Source organism: Tachypleus tridentatus, chromosome 2, assembly GCF_004210375.1.
Source record: "Tachypleus tridentatus isolate NWPU-2018 chromosome 2, ASM421037v1, whole genome shotgun sequence".
Lineage (NCBI taxonomy): Eukaryota > Metazoa > Arthropoda > Merostomata > Xiphosura > Limulidae > Tachypleus > Tachypleus tridentatus.
In genome coordinates, this window is record NC_134826.1 from 25177771 (window position 1) to 25198132 (window position 20362).

At 31.9% G+C, this 20362-nt stretch overlaps 1 protein-coding gene across 1 annotated transcript in view; it reads left to right on the plus strand.

Annotated features, from left to right (window-relative positions):
• Nucleotides 1-20362, plus strand: part of LOC143245454 (pregnancy zone protein-like) — a 131284-nt gene that overhangs the window by 103972 nt on the left and 6950 nt on the right. The window contains exons 26-34 of the mRNA XM_076491817.1: nucleotides 198-374; nucleotides 4465-4703; nucleotides 5723-5963; nucleotides 10119-10300; nucleotides 10761-10973; nucleotides 11278-11396; nucleotides 12176-12266; nucleotides 14909-14980; nucleotides 15616-15718. Coding sequence (XP_076347932.1) covers nucleotides 198-374; nucleotides 4465-4703; nucleotides 5723-5963; nucleotides 10119-10300; nucleotides 10761-10973; nucleotides 11278-11396; nucleotides 12176-12266; nucleotides 14909-14980; nucleotides 15616-15718 — 1437 coding nt within the window. The remainder of the gene's footprint in view (nucleotides 1-197; nucleotides 375-4464; nucleotides 4704-5722; nucleotides 5964-10118; nucleotides 10301-10760; nucleotides 10974-11277; nucleotides 11397-12175; nucleotides 12267-14908; nucleotides 14981-15615; nucleotides 15719-20362) is intronic.

Here is a 20362-nt window from a genome sequence, read left to right on the forward strand (position 1 = left end):
CTAACAGCATGTAGTGTTACTGTGTAATCACAGAAATAATTCTGAAATTCTACATAATTTTATAATAATATTTCAACTGAAAAACACATGAATCAATCTTGTTGAATAATTCCTACTTCTAAATGATATTTGGAACCATAAATGAAGATTTTAAACTGGCATATGATCAAGATAGTGCTGTTTATTTTTAATTGTAGGTGATCTAATGGGACCAACACTTCAAGGCCTTGATAAATTAGTTAGATTGCCAACTGGTTGTGGTGAACAAAATATGGTTTTATTTGCTCCAAATATTTTTGTACTGGAGTATTTAAAATCATCAGGACGTTTAACTGAAGATATCAAAACTAAGGTCATTAGCCATATGGAGACTGGTAAGTTTCACTTGTCTTTTGATCTTGTATCTCTTTTTGTATACATGAGTACATGTGTAATCTGCTGACAAACGTATACCACCAAAGTTTTCAGTTTCTATTATTGTTGTAATTTTTCAAAAATCCGAGTAAGAATGATGCATTAACAACCTTATATATATATATACATATATGTCAGTTATTTTATCACTTTAGAAATAAGATAGCGGAAAATATGTGTCAGGAATGTTTTCCATGAATAAAAGAAACATGGAAAAATACTGTAATTTACATATGTTAATATAAATGTTTTTTATTTTATTTTATTTACATGTATGTGAAACATTTATCACAAGGTGTGGCATTCAACTTGCAGGGGCCTTATATGGCTTGGTGATTAGGGCAGTTGACTTATAATCTGCAGGTTGCAGGTTTGAATCTCTATAACAAAAATGCTCACAATTTTACCTGAGGGGGCATTATAATGTGACAGTCAATCCCAATATTCCTGAATAAAAGAGTAGCCCAAAAGTTGGCAGTGAGTGGTGTTGACTAGCTGGCTTCTATCTCGTCTATCACAGCCAAATTAGGGATGGCTAGCACAGATAGTCCTCATATGGTTTTGTGCAAAATTCAAAACAAATCACTCAACTTTAAAATAAAAAGTTTATTTTGTACTTTATTCCAACTTAGCATCTAGAACTACAGGTCACTGGTCTTGTAGAATCATAACATCTTGAACTGTTTTTGAGTTAGTGATGTTAATCTCTGTTATTTTGTGCAGAAAATACTCTTTCTTGATTTGATTCTGTTGGAAAAAGAAAATCAGGTGTTAAGTAGTTATAAATATTTTACACATTATTCCTGTAATTTTGCACTTATATTATTTAGAATTGTAAAAATATTTATTATAAAAATATATAACAGTATAAAAACAACTTTAAGTTTCGACCTTCTTCGCTCTTCTATGTAAAATATTTTCTCAACCCAAACGAGCTGTTTTTGCATATATATTTCTCTACAAGTGGGTTTCTCGACATCACTGTTGGTCAAAATGTTCCATGTTATATCTCCAGGCTGTTTCCGTTAACATATTTCATTTGAAACTTTATTTTGGTAATTGCAGTAGTAACTATTATAAATAATCAAAAACACCACATAAGCTGATAAAAGATATATCAGTATCCTCAAATTTGATCTGTCAAAATGAGGTAAGGTCAGGGGCTAGGTAACTATTTTTCTTAATGGTGGTGTTGCCCAAAATCAATTTATGCACAGACAAACATATTAAATATGTTTCTTCCTATAAATTTTAAGTTATTTATTTATGTGCAGTTTTCAAGTAAATTTAATATTCAATAAATAAGGATTTGGGTAACATTTCAGCCATGGGAATATTTTGTTATTGCTATCTTACTCTCCAAATCTAAAAAGGCTTATCTGATGTCTTGTCATAGAATGAAACTGTCATGACTTTCAAAGAAATATAATTTTAACATGGTAACATTTTCAGAAATGAAAAGAACATTTAAATTAATTATAGAATCTGTGGTTTGTTCCTAACTTCTCTAAGCTTCCCACTAAATATACTCTATTCAGTTGTCTGTAGCTATTTAAAAAAATCTTAATTAGCAGTTTCCCATCCATGTAACACTTCATGGCATATGTTGTGAACAGAAGCCTGTTATGATAAATCTTCAGACAGAGAATGAAAATTAATAAAGAAACAAGACTCAGTAAGTACAAAACCAATGATTTAGGATGAGCAGAAAAATTCTAAAAATCATAAATGCATTGTTTACAGGTAAAAACCTTGGAATAAAAAATGTAAATTTTAACATTTTGTTTAACATTTCCTTTCCACATTATGCTAAAGAAATGTTACTAATTAACATATTGTCAATTCTAAAATACTTTGAGTAAGGAATTGTTAAAATAGAACTAGAATTATTATTTCTACTTATATTTTGAAATCTGATATGATGAACTTGACATCTAAAAGGTACTAAAAGACAAATAATATATTTCAGTATGTATACAAAAATGTATGAATCTATTAAAGTTGTCATAATTACCAGGAATTTAGAACTCTCACCAAATGTCTTTAATAAAGGACCTAAATTTGTCTCTATCAAAAGTAGTGTTGATGCCTTTTGCCCAGTGGAAGGTATTGAACGTTTTTTTTGCAGATGAAGACTGGAAACCCTTTTTCCCAAAATCTCCTTGAAGCTCATTCTTTTACATTTACCCCTCACTGTGATCCTTTGTTTAAATTTTCTTCAAAACTCTCCTCATGGATGCCTCCCCCCAGTGAGTTCATGACTTTATTCATAAGTGTAGGAATGAAATTTAATGATTTAGATTTAAGCCTGAAGAATAAATCTAAAAACATCTTTCATGATGAACATTTTGCTCTAAATGGTCTGCAGCAACGAGATAACATTATTATAAAATCAGCAGACAAAGGTGGAACCACAGTAGTTTGGCACAAGGATATATATATAATAGAAGCATTGAGACATCTTGAGAACAGTACTTTCTATACTCTCCCTTCAAGACAACCCAATTTCTGATTTCAACAACCTATAACATCTACAATTGAAAGTATGATCAATGCTGACAAATTATCTACTACAGCCAAGAATCTTATTGTAAAGAAACAGAGAACTCACATTTTCTATCTACTCCCAAAAACCCACAAAGATGGACCCATCCAGTATTTTCTTGCAGACATGACAAAAAACGAAACGAAATCCTGGTACCTAGTAACTTTAAACAAAAACAAAATGATACTCCAGGTACTCACACATGTTGAAGAAACATCACTATGCACATATGAGGGAAAAAATACAACTTTTGACAAAAGAAAATCCTTTACATGTACCACTGAATGTATCATTTGCTGTATTATTTGCAAAAGATGCAATAATTTATATACTGGACAAATGGGCTGCCAACTCGGTAATAGAACACAAGAACACCTAAACCATATTAAACTGCAGAACCAAAAAACATATCACCATTAACAGCCACACAGTTTAGGACTTTTCAATTCTTGGACTAATTATCGTTTCAACAGATATTCACAAAAGAGAATGTCTGGAAAGGAAATCAATCTACAATCTGGGAACCCTACAACCATCTGGTTTAAATATATACTTTTCTTTGTCTTAGATTTCTATTTTTCCATTTTTCTTTACATTTTAATTGCTATCTTGCTAAATCTTAATTGCTATTTTCTTATAATTTTATGACTTGTAACTTTTATGTAACAGATATAACTTTGTTGAGAATTTTCATGTCCAACTTTCCATTGCAGACAAGTTCTTTAACTTCTATGCATTTGCTTTTGTTGCAAACTGTGCAATATGACAGAGAGCTCTAGCTCAAAATGTCATCCTTTAAATAAAAAAATGTATGTAAACATGATGACTTTTTCAATCTGTTATTTAATCTAAAATGTACTTGCTGATTACAATAAGGTTAAACTATAACATTTAAAGAATTGCATATTACTTTGTGAAGTGAGATTATTCTGAAGAAATAAAAGTTGAATCTCAGTGAAATTCAAGCACATAACTCTGCTCATTGGTTTGAATCCTACTGAATTTCAGTTTTCATTTTTCAGAAAAATTCTAGGTATGTGTTTAGTTTTGTATAGCTATATAAACATGTAGATTTTATGAGTATTAAAATGTTACATTATTTATCCATATAAAAGTTGATTTTATTACTTTTGAAGAAATTCTCCAGTAATTTAATATTAACCTGTTGACTGCCAAGTATTTCAGCTGCTACGGCAACTCCGAACCAAGTTCAAAATACAACTCTAATGCTCCTTCATTTTGTAACCTTTTTCGTGACGCCATTTTGGATCGAAAGTGAAACAATATGTAAGTAGGTCAAATGCATAGCATGGTGCTGACATCTATCGTTGAAGTTAGGTATTATTGAGAACGAATTAACTCGTCCGTGGCGCTGTGTTACCAATTGGCATGGACAAGTTATCTTGTCTACAGCACTGAACAGGTTAAACTCTTAATTTATTTTAATTATTTAAATGATATTAATTTCTGTACAAGTTTATCTGGTGAGTATTTTGATATTTCAGGCTACCAACAAGAACTAACTTATCGACATAAAGATGGTTCTTATAGTGCTTTTGGAAATGAAGATCCAGAGGGAAGTATATGGTTAACAGCATTTGTACTGAAATCATTTGCTCGTGCTCAAAACTTTATTACAGTAGATCAGAAGGACTTAGCACGTAGTACTGAGTGGATAACTAAACAACAACTTGAAAATGGGTGTTTTCAGAATACTGGAAAAGTTTTGCACAAAGGAATGAAAGTAAGTAAAACTAGTAGTCAGGGTTGGTGTTCCATTTTTGGTTATTTCATATAATTTTTTACATTTTATTCTCTACTGTCATTCTCTTTCATAGTTTGACAGATATCTCACTACAGAGTTGTTGAAACACTACAGAGTGTTGAAACAGACAGTAAAATTCAAGACCAGCAGTGTTTAGACAGTCAGTGAAACTGAAGACCAACAGTGTAGAAACAGAATTGAAAGTGAAGACCAACAGGGTACATAGGGACAGTAAAACTGTAGACCAGCACTACTGAAACAGACAGTAAACTTGAAGACAAACAGTGTTGAAACAGCAATTTAAGCTGCAGAACAATAGTATTAAAACAGACAGTGAAATTGAAGACAAACAGTGTTGAAACAGCAATTTAAGCTGCAGAACAATAGTATTAAAACAGACAGTGAAATTGAAGACCAACAGTGTTGAAACAGTCAGTGAAAGTGAAGACAAACTGTGAAAACAGTCAATGTAAGTTAACACCAACGGTGTTGAAATGAAAGTTAAAGTGAAACCAAGATTGTGAAAACAAACAGTGAAACTGAAGACCAATATGAAACCTTTTTTCCATTACTTTTTAAGTGATATATAATTATCTTTCATAATAAAATTATTTCTCAAAACTGAAGAGGAGTTTAGGTTACTACAGTAAAGTAAATTTCTTCATAACACATTTAAGTAACTTACAGAATATGTATAATCCCTGTATTATAAGCTGTTCATTATTGAAGGAAACTGTTTGAGTTAGTAACATGCAACTGAATTGTTTATAATATTTGGCGTTAAGTAAATGATGAATTTTTAACTTTTATCTTTCTTTTACATTTTTATTTTCTGTATCTTCAGTTATGTAAAAAAAGTCTTTTTACTCATATTTAATGTTATAAATGAAAGCAAGAATATTTTTTATGATACTGTTTGCTCGGAAAGAATACTATTTCACAACTAATTGTATTTTGTCTTCTTTCATGATGCTTAAGTTAACATGACGTTTTAACAGGGAGGAGTTGGAAGAAAAGATGGATCCCTTGCTCCATTAACTGCTTATGTTCTTATCTCACTTATGGAAGCAGGTTTTAAGAATTATTCCAAATTGTACGATAATGCCCTCTTCTGTCTACAAGCTGAAAGTGATTTATCGAGCTACTCATTAGCATTATTTAGTTATGCTACTGCACTTGCCAAACTCTCTCAGGCAGAGGAATACTATCAAATGTTGGAGGAAAGAGCAATTTCTGAGGGTATGAGGCTAAAATTATCCATTTGTTAGAGTTCTTTATTGATTTTTCTCTTTTCATGTGATTGTTTAAATTTGTAGTGAAGTATTGGTATGTTTTTTAACTTCACTGATTAAACTCGGTCAAAATCATAAATGTAATGAAGAGTAATCTTTGCTTTTTTTAACAAAAGTTTTTTTGCATAGTGTGTAATTAGGCTTATTTTTGCAAAATCATTTTCACATATTCTTTTGGATTTTTTTTCAAAAATCGAGGGTGGTGAGTTTCTTTCATGCATATGGTTGAGTACATTATATTAAAATTTGGGAAGGGTATGTAAGAGCCCTTTTAAACGAAAATATTTTATACCCTTGGATCACAATGATGTGTTTGGATTAGGATTTAGAACTCCAAAATGAAGAGATCCTTTGAAATTAACGGTATTGGAAAACTTATAAATATGAGGAATCAGGACCATCAAGAAAGAGACCTGCAACAAGTTGTACTCCACCCATAAGAAAAGTGTGAAATCTTATAATAGGTGAGAACCCACAATCAGAACAGGCAGTAGCTATGACCAGTCACGTGTTTCAGGCAATAGTACACAACTTAATCAAGAAAGGTCTCTATGTGAAAAAGTAATACAATTTCTTCTCTGACATATAATGCTATTGTCAAGATTTTTGGCTGTTAGATAATTTCAAGATTTATGGTTGTTATGTGGAGTGTAATTGGACTTGGCAACGTTGTCTGTAACAGTTTGATGAGGCCTTGAATTTTTTTTAATATAATGTACTGAACTGTATTGAGAGTTCTGGAAATACTTCATTCAACTAGGCAAATCGTATTCCCTGTGCATATGATATGTGTGATGACTTACTCAGACTTTATGATGCATGTGATAATTACCATCTTTTTAAATTATAATTTAGTACTTTTGACACACAAACTTTTACAAGTCAGGCATCTAAGTAATTATAAATTATATTTTAAAAAATGCATTTTGAATATTTTGTCCTTAAAGGTGAATAGACATTTAAGTTTTTAATGATTTTGGAACATATTTTATTGTGAGCTTTAAGCATATCTTTTAATCACCAAGTCTTTCAATTTATTGTGTACAATATATGACAGTTTGCTAAGGAATGTAATGTAGTAGTTATGTAACAAGGATTCTGCAGGTGGGACTAAAGCTTGTTGTTTAGGGTCCACTAAAGATGTAATGGTTTTGTTTATACTTTTATCAATGAAAATAACAAGACAAACGTCTTTATACAGCACATTTCTGATCTGTGATAATTCTTCACGAAATACTTCATAAGAGCTAACTACTTCTTGAGACTTGGATACAAAAGTTGAAACTACATATTACATAATAACAAATCTAAATCAGTGAAGGTTTTCTTGTGGTAACCTTTAAATGCAATAGCAAAGTTCATACACTTGATTAGAATACAAAGAAAGGGAACTTTGTAGTCATTCTTAAATTCACGAGTGAAAGTGGTGTTTTTATTTTTGTTATTCAGGTAGTTAAAGGACTGTAGTGCATTTTCAGAAGATTCATATATGAAATGCAGTCACTTACAAACTAGAGTAGGATAAAAACTGTGAAAAAGGGTGACAGTTTTGAACCTCTTATGCTTCATTATGTGACATAAAAAGATTTGATAGAGGTGAAACAAGGGAATTCTCTATTCTTAAACATCTATCTATTCATAAAAGTCCTTACTGAAAATTGCAAAAAGGAATTTTTTAATTAGAAAGTATAATAGTTTTAAAGACAAGTTATATTGTACCATTATCAATTTGAGAAGAAACAAAACAACATCATGAACTTGACAAATTGATACATCAAGAGAATGCTAGTACATACTGAGTTAACAATGAGGCTGGTAATAAAACGATTATTTTCCAAACTGCATACATGATACAGTTGGCAAAACCAAAACTGTTAATTATAAATAGTATATTCTGATGAAGAAAATAACGAACGTTGAAAAAAAAGAAGAGGAAGTTGATAATTTATTTTACGGACATTGCTTTGCTTTGAAATATTGTTCAATATTGAAATATTATTATGGTTTACAGACATTCATTACTTTATCAATAAATATAATCATTTTTTCCTTATCAGCATCTTGGATTTAAGTGTTGTTTGTTCAGTAGAAAATGTTACATGTACAAAAACACAGAAAGCTAGTACTTCTTTTCTGTGATCTTATGTGGAACTCAAAAACAGATATTAGAAGCTCTTACTCTGAACAATAAACTTTCTTTCACACCCACTATCTCTCTCTTTTTCTCTGTCAACCTTCAGTCAAAATGAAAATGTTTGATAGAAAGAGAAAATAGTTATCCAGTATATGAGATGTATACTGTTTGATATTAAAGCTCAATAGTAAGTGTTTTAGAGCTGAAACAAACATCAGAATAAGAATATTTTTTTTACAAATAATTAAACCAAAATTTGGTATTTGAAGGAATTTTTAATGTGTTATATTTTCAAAGACTTTCCTTGTTTTATAAACAATTTGGACATCATTTCAATCCTCAATTTCAAACCACAAGCAAATTTTGAAAATTACAACTTTTGAATACGAACTAAAAAGACATCTTCTTATCTGTTTATCCAATGTTTGTCACAAAACTATATTGTATTTTAATTAACAAAACTATCTCTGTTTCAATATCTACTACTGTACAAAGTGTTCATAACTCAGAGTATTGCAGTCATAGGACTTTGCACAGTGATTGAAATAACATTATTTTCTTCCAACGTTTATTGTGCCCCTAGCATTGTAGTAAGAATAATGGCCTCTGTAGATTGGAAATGGGTAAGAAACGTTTTGGATAAAATCATTGAGATGGCATGACAGAGAGAATTATTTAGATAAATTTTTTATCTTTTTGTTGTGCTAAATACAGTGTCCCAAAATGCATTATGCAAGAAATAAAGTTGAATAATATTTATTTTATTTGAGATAACAGCAAAATACAAAATACCTTCTGAAGGTTTTAAGTTGTATTTAAATATTCTAAATATCTTCCATCATTGGCTATAATCAATCTAATTCTGCATTATAATTCTGAGAATATGTTTTCCATCACAGCTATTGAGGTGCATAAGGCAACATCAATGATATGAAGTTTTAGTTCTTCAAGAACAGTTGGTTTATTACAGTAATGTTTGTTTTTGAAAAGTTCCAAAGATAGAAGTCCAAAGGTGTATTCAAGGAACTCTTCAGGAATTGTCATTTTGCTCAAAAACAGGGTTAGTTGTGAGATGTGCAGTAAAATACTTTCATAAATCATGTAAGTAATAACAATAATAATGACTTCAATAAAATTTGGAAGCTTTCACAAAGTATTTTGTTTTGAATTTTATTGTTACCTCAAATAATAAAAATCTTATTCAAATTTCTTTTTGGTATATTCATTTTGGGACACTCTGCACAAATGAATACAAATGTGTGGCTTTTTAGCAGTAAACACTTTTAACAACATTAGAAGCGAACAAAAATGGCAATTTAGAACAAAATTATTAATTAGTGCCAAATTAACTGTATGCAATCTGATGTATATATTGCATAGAGTGCCTTATGGTGGGTCAGATTTGGAGATATGGGTAGAATCCGAAATGCTATAATTTTGATCATAGAGTTACTACCAAGTACTGTTTAATATTTTTGAACACACACTTTGTTCTACACAGTCTGTAAATTGTTTTATCATTATTGTGAGTAATTGCCTTCGATATACAAAAAATTGTTTTTATTGTTGTCACTCAATATTTGAATAGAAGTAACATACATTCAAATAGCAAAATTATAAGTCAATTGTCTGTTCTTTAAATTTTGTTCCCCAGTGGCACAGTGGTATGTCTGTGGACTTATACTGCTAGAAACCAGGTTTTGATACCTGTGATGGGTAGAGAAGAGATAGCCCTTTGTGTAGCTTTTTTTTTTTAAATGAAACTTGTAATTATGGCATCTGTCAGTTTTACACAAGAGCTTTTAACACAAGCTTCTTATACTTTAAATATAAATGGCAGCTAATAAAGGTTAACTGGAGAGCTTCTTAATTCATGATACTATGATCCTTCATAACTGTTTTAGTCAAAGAAGATAAAGTTATTAGTTATTAGAAAATATAACCATTTACTTACATATTTGGTTTCAGGAAACTTGAAATACTGGAAAGAAAAACAAGGCAATTCTCTGTCTTTAAGTGTTGAAACTGCTGGGTATGCTATATTGTCTTTATTGGAAATGGGAGGTGTTAAATATCTCAGCAGAGCTCTTCCCATCTTGCGATGGGTTACACTGCAAAGAAATTCAAATGGTGGCTTTGTATCTACACAGGTTTGTGTTGTTTGTAGTTTTATATTTATGTATCACTATAAAAACAAATAATTTAATAATAAATTTTGCACTTGTATAATTTTAAAATTTTTTTGTTTTACTTTATTTTTACTTAATTAATAATATGTAATAACTTTTTGTATTTTATTGTTATGAGTATCTGTCATTCACCATTTCAGTGGACCACAGACCATTTCCTTTGTGACTACTTCACATGCACATTTTGGCTTGTAATGGCCATTTATCCTTTTTTCTCTTATTTATTCCTGAAATTCTAAAAACTAGCTCAACAAGTTTTTAGGGGAAAATACATATATATATTTTTAATTTATATGTAAATTTATTATAGATTTATTATTTAGTGAGAAAAGAACAAAAATAATAGAAATTGAATTTTACAGTGGGAAAGTAGAAGTCTCAAAAATTAATAATTTTTATGTGGCTTTTTTTTTAAATTTAGGACACTGTGGTTGCCCTACAAGCTTTGGCTAAGTATGCAACGTTGGCAGGTCAGCACATCCTCAGCATGAATATTCTGCTTCAAGGTGATTCTCTTGAACATAATTTTGAATTAAATCAAAAGAATTATGCTGTAATGCAAACTGTAAAAGTCCCTGTGTTGCCAACTTCCTTGGATGTGAGCGCTGTTGGTCTTGGATGTGCATTAATACAGGTTAGTGAACTATTGTGGCTTGGTTTTAATATAAATGTTTTTTTTTAAGGATTGTATTTTTTAAATAGAGTATAAACTATTATACAATGTTATGTAGGTTTAATTAGTGCTTTTGTGAGGAATAAAATTTTTGTTTTGTTTTAAATACTACGTGAGGATATTTTCTATTATGCAGAGGAAGTGACTTTTAATTTTTTTATATTCTGCATATGACTTTATTCTGTATAATAAATTAGGTCAGTGGTGTTTCTCAGCTAAAAATAAATAAATAAGCATGATTACCATACATGTTGTTGTTTTTCAGGCAAGTCTACGTTATAATGTGAAGCAAGAGTTTAAGAGTGACATTCTAGAGCTATTGCTAAAAGTAAAGCCCAAAGGGTCTCATCATTGTAATGACCTACTGGTTAATGTGTGCATGAGGTTAGTGAAATCAGTACATACAATACAAAGTGACATATGTATTAACAAGACTTCATCTAGTTAATGAAACAGAATTATTAAATAACTTTCAAGTATCTTTTAAACAAGTATTGAATGTAATTTTGCAAAAGATATATAAATAACCATTGTTAATTAGTTTTTAACATGTTTTGATGTCCTTTATGTTACTGGGGAAGTTTCGTTCTTCTTGAAATGGTTGAGCCTTATTAATAAGAAATGTTAATATAATCATATGAAAAATGAAGAAGTGTAGAGTTTTCTATACTTGGCTTGCAAAATTCATGAATATGCTGTAGTTAGTAATATTTCTTTAAGTATCCATTTTTACTTTCTTTCATTCACACTAAATTTCAAGTTATTGTATGTTACCAGCTAGTACTGTAAAAAGAACATGAACATTGGAACTTTAAATTCTTTAAGACTAGACATCTGACACATAAATTAAGTTTCATGCTTGGCTTTTTTTTTTGTAATGATGAAAATAATAACATTTGGTCAAAATTTATTTTGTTTTAAATAAGGTTATATGATCTCTTTTAAATATCCAGTTTTTAAGTGGAAAAGCAGGATTAACATTTTTCAGTGTACAATTATTATCATAGCAAGTTAATTTACTGTTGTAGTTTTTAATGAGTTGTTTATTTATTAAATAATTATTTATTGCAGATAATTTCTCATTGCAGCTGTCATCATTTTAATTTGTAAGTTTACACCAACTTTTACACGAACTTAATAGTTTATTATTTACATTCAAACAGGTATGCTATACCAGGAGAAACATCAAATATGGCTGTTTTGGAATTTAAATTGTTATCTGGTTATACTGCAGATGAAGAGAGTTTGATTCAGGTAAAAAATTTTGATTTACCTTGTTTAATTTGACTAGCCATGTGATTTATTGGGTGCTTCAAATACAACAAATCTAAAATTATTTTTAATTTGTATAATTTACAATATCTGTGGTTTGGTGGTGGTTAGCAAGCCAGTTTGTGGATCTGAGGGTTCATGACTTATGTCTTTCTGTCACAAAAAGATAAACGTGATGTTTCGCATTTTGAGGTTGCAGGTGCATTGTTAAAGTGACAGTAAAATCTCAGTATTTGATTAGAGGAGTCAACCTCACTATAAAGTGATTAAATCATTAATTGTGTTTTTTTCTTAAAATTAGTCTTCACCATATGTAATGAAAAACAGGTCTGATACACTGTTTTTTATTATTTCTGAGTGGAAGACACCATATAAAGATATGTATCCTTTCAATCATGGTAACAGTGTTTATTTTGTGTTGAAACAAATAGGAATAATTATTTGCTACATCGTAAAGCAGTATTTATTTTTTTTACATAATTTTGTTACAATGCTGCTATTTTATATACTTAGCTTTAAAAGTTAAAGAAGTTGTTTGTGATTTCACAATAAAATCCTTTATTGTTATACAGTATCTTTCCTTCACTCACAAAATAGGCTTTCTTGATTAGCACTGCTCTCTATTCAATGCACACCACTATTCTTCTACCTCCCACTTTGACATATCCACATGCAAATGTCCATGCAACAGTTCTCCATCAATAGGAGCATGACATCACTCCTATTATAACCAGTGCCCTCTTCACATCTGCACTTGTTAATCACTTCTTGATTGGTAGTAGTAATGCACAGATGTACTGGTTTTTGCTCATAGATTTGTTGATGTTTTACAAATGATTTATTTTTCTTTACTTTTCATTTACATTTTGTTTGCAGTTTGTGAAAGGTTGCTCTTTTCTTCCTTTTTTAGGGACCTTTTTTTTATAGATCCCACTCTTTGGGCAAATGGTGCTTGACCATCTGTACTGTTTTTTGACAGTCTACACTGTCCTTCTTGTGACCGTGCTTGACGTCAATTATGTTGTAACTCTGTGTACTGCAGACCTGATGTACAATTCCAGCTGCTGCCAGGTTTTGAGTACAGCACCCTGCTATGTTATGAATATATATATTTATAATTGCAGTTTGCCCCTCAGACTGAGACTTTTCTCACCTCTATCATCCTTCAGATGTACATTTCTGGTGGGTCTGTTGTTGGTTGGAGATGGTCTAGTTGAGTAGGTCCTCACTTGTGTGATGGTCATTGTTGGTTGTAGCTGGATGCAGCATGTGCTCTCCCGTTTTTGTGCAGCCAGACGTCTTTCTTCTACTGTAGACTGGAAGTACTATACCCATTCCCATCAAGTTTTAAACCAGAAGTGTCATACTCCTGGGCTTTCCACCTTACTACCATCTGCAGGATTTCGGTGAATCTGGTGTTGGTTGGAAACATATGCAATGTGGTGACATATTTTTTATACAAAAGCTTATCTTTCCTACCAATTCTTGTTTGAGGTGAGGAGGTAGATGATCTTTTAGCTACTGCAGATTTGATGTGTCATTCTAGATGCTGCCTAGTGTTGGATGAGGTCAAACTATCATTATGGTCTGTCACACCCTATTCACTTGACACTCTGGATTCCCATTCACTGGACTTGCATATTCTGGAGCTCTTTCATGCTTTTACACGTTTTATGTCTGTGACACTGTCATATTGTACCACAGTATTTGGATCAGATGTGGTGCAGTTTTCCATTGAGGTATCATGTTTTCTTTTTTGGTTACAACCCTCTTTGTCTCTTTCTGGATACTTTTTAAAGAGGAAACATTTTTATTAATAGGCCCATTTTCAGTTCAGGGTGAGATTCTAGCAATTTTGTGAGAGGAGGTAAGATATCATATCAAAAATTAGCACTTTCCTACTTTTGATACTTTTGTGATGTCATAATCATTCATCTTTATCTAATCACTTGTGTGACCTTTCTTGATCTGCTACTTTCAAATACATAATTTATTCTCCTTGATATATGTACATTGTTCTGTACATTTTAAACACCTAACATGCAAAACCTATTTATGATAAATCTTGGAGCTTTTCCATCATTCATAGGTTTGATTTTTTTAGGGATGATAGAAAGTGAACCTTGTGTACAAGTGAAAGCATAGGTTTATAAAATTAATTATTGTTGAACAGTAATATGCAATTCCAGAAGTAAAGTAGTAATTGTCAGGAGAGCCATGCAGCTTATTCCAAAATTTCTGCAAAAGTATGTTTTGATGCTGGTGTGATTGAAGTGGGGTAGCATGTACAAACAAATACTATGCTGTAAGCCCAATAACAATATGCAGGATAAAGGTTGAGAGGGTTGCAAAGAACAAATGCTTGAAATCAGATGCATGTATTTTACACTCTAATAAGCATAATGTAATTAACATAGTAACTTTTGATTATCTTAAGTATATTATATTAGAAGAAAAAAAAAGTTGGTCCAGAAATTAATCCTGTTAACACTCAAATTAGTTTTATTGATATACTTTGTTATAAATATACTTTTGCAATACATTTATTGATTATTAATAAGTTATTAGCATTATTTGCATTTTTACTGTTTGAGATAAAATAATAATTAAAATTTTTGACTCAGCTTCAAGAAAAAACTTTGGGTTTGAAGAGACATGAAGTTAGTGAAAGCCAGGTGAACTTTTATTTTGAAGAGGTAAATAACCATTTTCTGGCATAATATTTTTGTTTTTGGTTAGTGATAATTTGTAAATAACTATTTTCTTGTTTGCTGTTAATGATCATTTTTAGACTATAGAAATTTATAGAAATTGATTTTCGCTTTTATGAAGGACTTTTGATGAAATATATGATGGTTTTAGTAATGGTTGTTTTCTTTATGTAGACTTGAGCACTGCATTACAGTCTTTTATTTTCTATTTACAGTTTATAATTTCTTCAGATATATTAATAAAATCATTTGCTAAATTATTTGCTCCTCAACACTTGACATGCTTAGGTTGTGTAGATTTGATTATTAATTTTGCTTGAATATAAACATTAGATATTATCAATATGAAATATGTGTGTTTTATATTTCACTCATTAATATTGTCAGTAATTATTCAATAGTGATAATGTTTCTCTCTCAGCTTCTGTATCTTTGTGTCTGCTTTTCTTCTCTCTTACAATGATAAGTAACTGATGTTTTGTGCAATGTTTTATTTTCATTTAATATTTGATTAAATCTAGCCAGCAAGAAATAAAATATTTTATAAGTTGGTAATGGATGGGCAGTGTAACTGTTTGAAAGACTCATTTTAAAAACATTCACTTTTTCTTTTTGGTTAGCTTATGAATGAGCAGATGTGTATTAAGTTTTATATGAAACAAGAATTTGTGGTAGAAAATCTTCTTCCAGCTACGGTAAAACTGTATGACTACTATGAACAAGGTTAGTTTGTGATTATAAAGATTTATCTTGCAGTATGTAGATGCAATAACATGTTTTCAAATATGGAATGATATTGTTTAAAATAAATTTTACAAGATTAATGAGGCTCACCTGTTCAAATAAAATATTAGTGAAATATATGACAAAATCATGAGCAATTCATCATGATGATCTTACCTCTTCTCACATAATAGCTTTCTTCAATTTTTGGAAATTTTCGATATCTGGAATTTACTCCCACCTACCATCACATGTTTACACATGGTACAACTGCATATGAGCAAGCCATAGTCTTCCACCAATAGGAATATGATACATTCTCTTAGTGCAGCTGACTCCCCCTATACTACAGAGCATAATCATCACTTCTCAATTTGGCACTTGTGTGTAATGATTGGACTAGGTTTCTCAGGTATGGTTTTACATATTCAGTTACTTTTACCACTACTCTGGGGCATACATGCTTTGTCCACATACAAATAGGCATGACTTTGTGCTGTATTGGTTGTTTTAAAATTTGGGAGCCAGATCCTCTGTCTTTTGTTCATCTTTCTTAGAATTATGCTTTATTCTTATTCTTACACACACTACCATTTTTCATTATTGTTCTTTCTTTAACTTTTGTTTTGTGGCAATCCATCATTTTCCTATGGTGATTTCAGTGGATTATCAATTATATATCTGTTCTACAGTAACATTTTTATCTTCTTTGGCATTTTCACTTCTTTTATGGTTGATCTTTTCCTAGAGTTGGTTGGGGTTTGATGCCCTTGTTTCTCAGTTGCTTTTCCCTTTCTTATGTCTCATATACCTACTTTTCTCTTATATCTGCCTGTATGATTTTACAAATATGGTTCTATCTCTGAAGTCATATATTGGGGCCACCTACCAATGCTATTCTTTATTCTCAGTGGTTTACCATCTCTCAGGTGGTCCTTTGCCTCTCTCTTTTCCTGTCCTTTTGCTTCCTCTTCTCTCCCTGTCATCACTTTTTGTTTCTCTTTTCATCCATTTTTCTAATGCACATAGGCTTTGGCACTGTCAATCTTTGCAGTGACTGTCCTATAGGCTCAGGGTTAGTAGGACCTGTTTCATTTGGTTTATGGATCTCTTTCCTCTGTTTTAAGCCAATTGTTGATCACTGGGATTTCTGTCAAAGAGCTTTCACTTTCCTTTTCTTCCCAATTTCTCCTGTTCCCATTGTTTTACATCTTCCTAGGGATCTTGTTTCTTGCCAACATTGATCTATGGCAGTGTTGGTCCTAATGGGTACAATCACTGTTTGTTGAGTTGTTCATCTTTTTTCCCAGGCTTTTCTTCTAGTCTTTTCATGGTTCCCAGGGAATCTGTAGATGGATGATGAGTCCTACTCTTTCCTGCCTTAGTTTCTTATCTTCCATCACTTTTATATAGGGAATATTTCATCCTGCAGTGGTCTTTTGCCCAAGGTCTTTAGATAACTGAGGTGGATGCCTCATATACTTCTTTCATTGTTTGGATCTGTCCAACAAGCCTCCTGTAGCCACTCTCTTCTCCTTTGGGAGGCAGCCTTTCTAAGTTGGTTGGTTAATCTTGGAAAAATTTCATCTCACATCCATTATGTTTCTCATTCTTATTGCTGTTTTTATTTGTGTGATTGTAGGGTTCAGCCTTCTACTTTTCTTTTGAGGTACACAGAACAGTTGGTTTCTCATGTCATATCTTCCTCCCTTACTGTGCAAATGGTTCTCTTGCTTTTGGGAATGTGGATATCCATGGAATCTCATATCCCCTTAAGTTTTCAATGGGTTGTACATTCTCTAGATTCTTGTTTGGGATCCCTTGACCTCAACCATTCTCCTTTCTTACTCAAAGACTTCACCTGGTGACTTGATCATACTACTTCCATAATGGGTATTCCCCTTCCTCTTGTCCAGTTCACCTTCAGTTTCCAAATGCTACCTTGATGAGATAGGGGACATGTTTAGGCTCTCACGCGAATTCAGGTAATTTGTACCATGACATATCATTCTTTCAAATCCATTTCTGAGATGTTTGGTGGTGTATCAATTTTGAATTTTTTTAAGGATTGTTCATAGTCATTTCGTTTTTTTAATCAATCACCAGGAGAACTCTTAGCCTCTCTTTCTCTGTTTATACATTATTAACCTCCATTTCTGTAACAATTTTAATAGTTTTTTTTTGTTGCAGGGTCCTTAAGTCTTGTCATAAATCATCTCTCAAGGCCTACCAAGATACTACCTATGGATTGGTGCTCAAGTTGCTGTCCTCTCACACTCTTATTCTCAATGTTTTTGCCTCTTTCTCAACATCCTACCTTCCATATTCTGGTCATCCATTTTTCTTTTCTCAACTTTAACTGGGGACAAATCCCATTAGGACAGGTGTCCAATTTTATTTTCATGCATTCCCTCCTTTTTCCCTTTATTCTGGATACTCCATACCATACCAACTCAGGGACTGTTGTGAATAAAGAGGTGTTACGATTGCTTTCCATCCTTCCAGTCCTAGTTGAATAAACTGGAATTGGCCTGCTTTTCAAATCAGGGTTTTTTTTGGTCACACCTTATACTGTCTTACGGTTTGTATTCCACTGGACTCTCCACCACATTATTCCCACCCCTCTTCAGTGGAGTATAGGAGTCTTTGTCACTTACCAGTTCTCAGTTGCTGGGGTGGTTAATCATGGAGGCTTCCTTCTGAATACATTCACTTCCAGTCAGTTGATGGTGTTATGTTGGTGTAAATGTGAGAACATTCCTTCTACCACAGAACAATAGACACATTCCTGATGCTGTCTGGTTTTGGACTAGAGAATTCACCACATGCATTTCACCTCTCTGGTTGGCTTTCCCCCATCATACTGTTGTCTGGATGTCAGTCTGCTGCTTGATTGGCATAGGACTAGCCAATATAAGTCCTAACATGTCTGGTCGGTAGAAACTATCCTTCTACTGCAGACTAGATGAAGAATTCCTGACACTACCTGGTTTTGGACTGGAGTTGACCTACTGCTCATGCATTCTCCCTTTCTACTCTCATATGGATGTTAGGTTCCCTAGTGGTCTGATATTGGATGTATAATGAATCTGCATGTGTGTCCTGCTTGGGTTGTTGGGAGTGGAAGTTGTTTTTCTTTCCAATTTGTGGGCTTAAAGTAAAGACAGTTGGCCTCCTCCTCTGCAGACATGAAGACAGATATCTGATGCTGCTTGGTTTTGGACTGGAGTTGATCCAGTGATTATAATTTGACATGTAGCCATTCTACACCATCCTATTACCTACTGTGGGTCTGATGTATTTTTCTAGATGCTGCCTTGTGTTGGATGAGATCAAACTACCATTATGGTCTGTTACACCCTACTTGTTTGACACTCTGGATTTCCATTCACTGAACTTGCATATTCTGGAGCTCCTTCATGCTTTTCCATCTTTTATGTCTGCAACACTCTTATATTGCATCTTATTATTGATTGGACCACCCAATATAGTGACACATTATCTTTATTTGGTACAGATGAGGTGTGGTCTCCTATAAGAGTGGCCCTATACATTAGGATATCTTACTACATGGTTTCTCTTCAAGTGCTTTCCAAAGAGTGCTCATTCAGGTAACTTTAGCACTGGTCCCTCTGCCTTTCAGTCTGGGATTCTAGTTATTATGTGAGAGTAGTTAAGGTCTTCTATCAGAAGTTAACATTTTCTTATGCTGGAAAAATAGTTCTGATAGATATTCACCTTTTTTACAGATCACACCATCCTCCCTACTTTCAGTGCATTTTTTTTAACCCTAACTTGGAAGCGATGATTGTCTTTGCAGTATAGAGGGAGTCTGCTGCATACGGATAGTGTGTTGTACGCCTCTTAAAGGAAGTTTCTATCAGAAACACATTTTCAGTGCAGGAAGATGTTAAATTCTTTAAAGATGTTTAAAAGCATTTATATAATTATTTTTATGAAGAAATAAAGCCACGTGACACTTGAACATAAAAACTAGATAAACAGCAAAAACAACAGATGTTATTTTCATATTAATCACATGTTTTGTATTTTCATGGAGTTTACACTTTGAGATCAGTTTTTTTTATAATGATTTATGTTTTTATATAACTTTTTCAGTTCTATATTGATTAAAACTGTAGTTACATTGCTAAGTTGTTCCATTTCTGTACACATCATGTCAATTTTAGTAAAAGAGCTTAACATACCTTTCGAGAACAGCAACGTGAAAACTCAAATTAGTAAGATATTTTTTACTCATTCATTTCAATTTTTTAATATATATAATCCATAATACATAAAGTTAAAATATAAGGTGCATATATTTAATTTTTTTAAACATTTATATAATACCACATTTTTTTGAATTATCAGTTAAATTTTCTAAAACTTAACATAGGAGCAAACAAAAAAGTGAGATGCATTTTACCAAATACCTTTTTGAATTTACTGCTATACATGACGTGTTAAAGTTTCTGTTAAGAAAAGTATTACATTGTATTCAGAAAGCTGTGGAATCCTCTGCATGCTGGACTGTACCTTCATTGACTTAGTAGAGTTCTGATAATTATGGTAACAAAAGTTCAACACTGTTTTTTATTAAATATAAATAAACTTTATTAAAATAGTTTCAGACATCCTGTA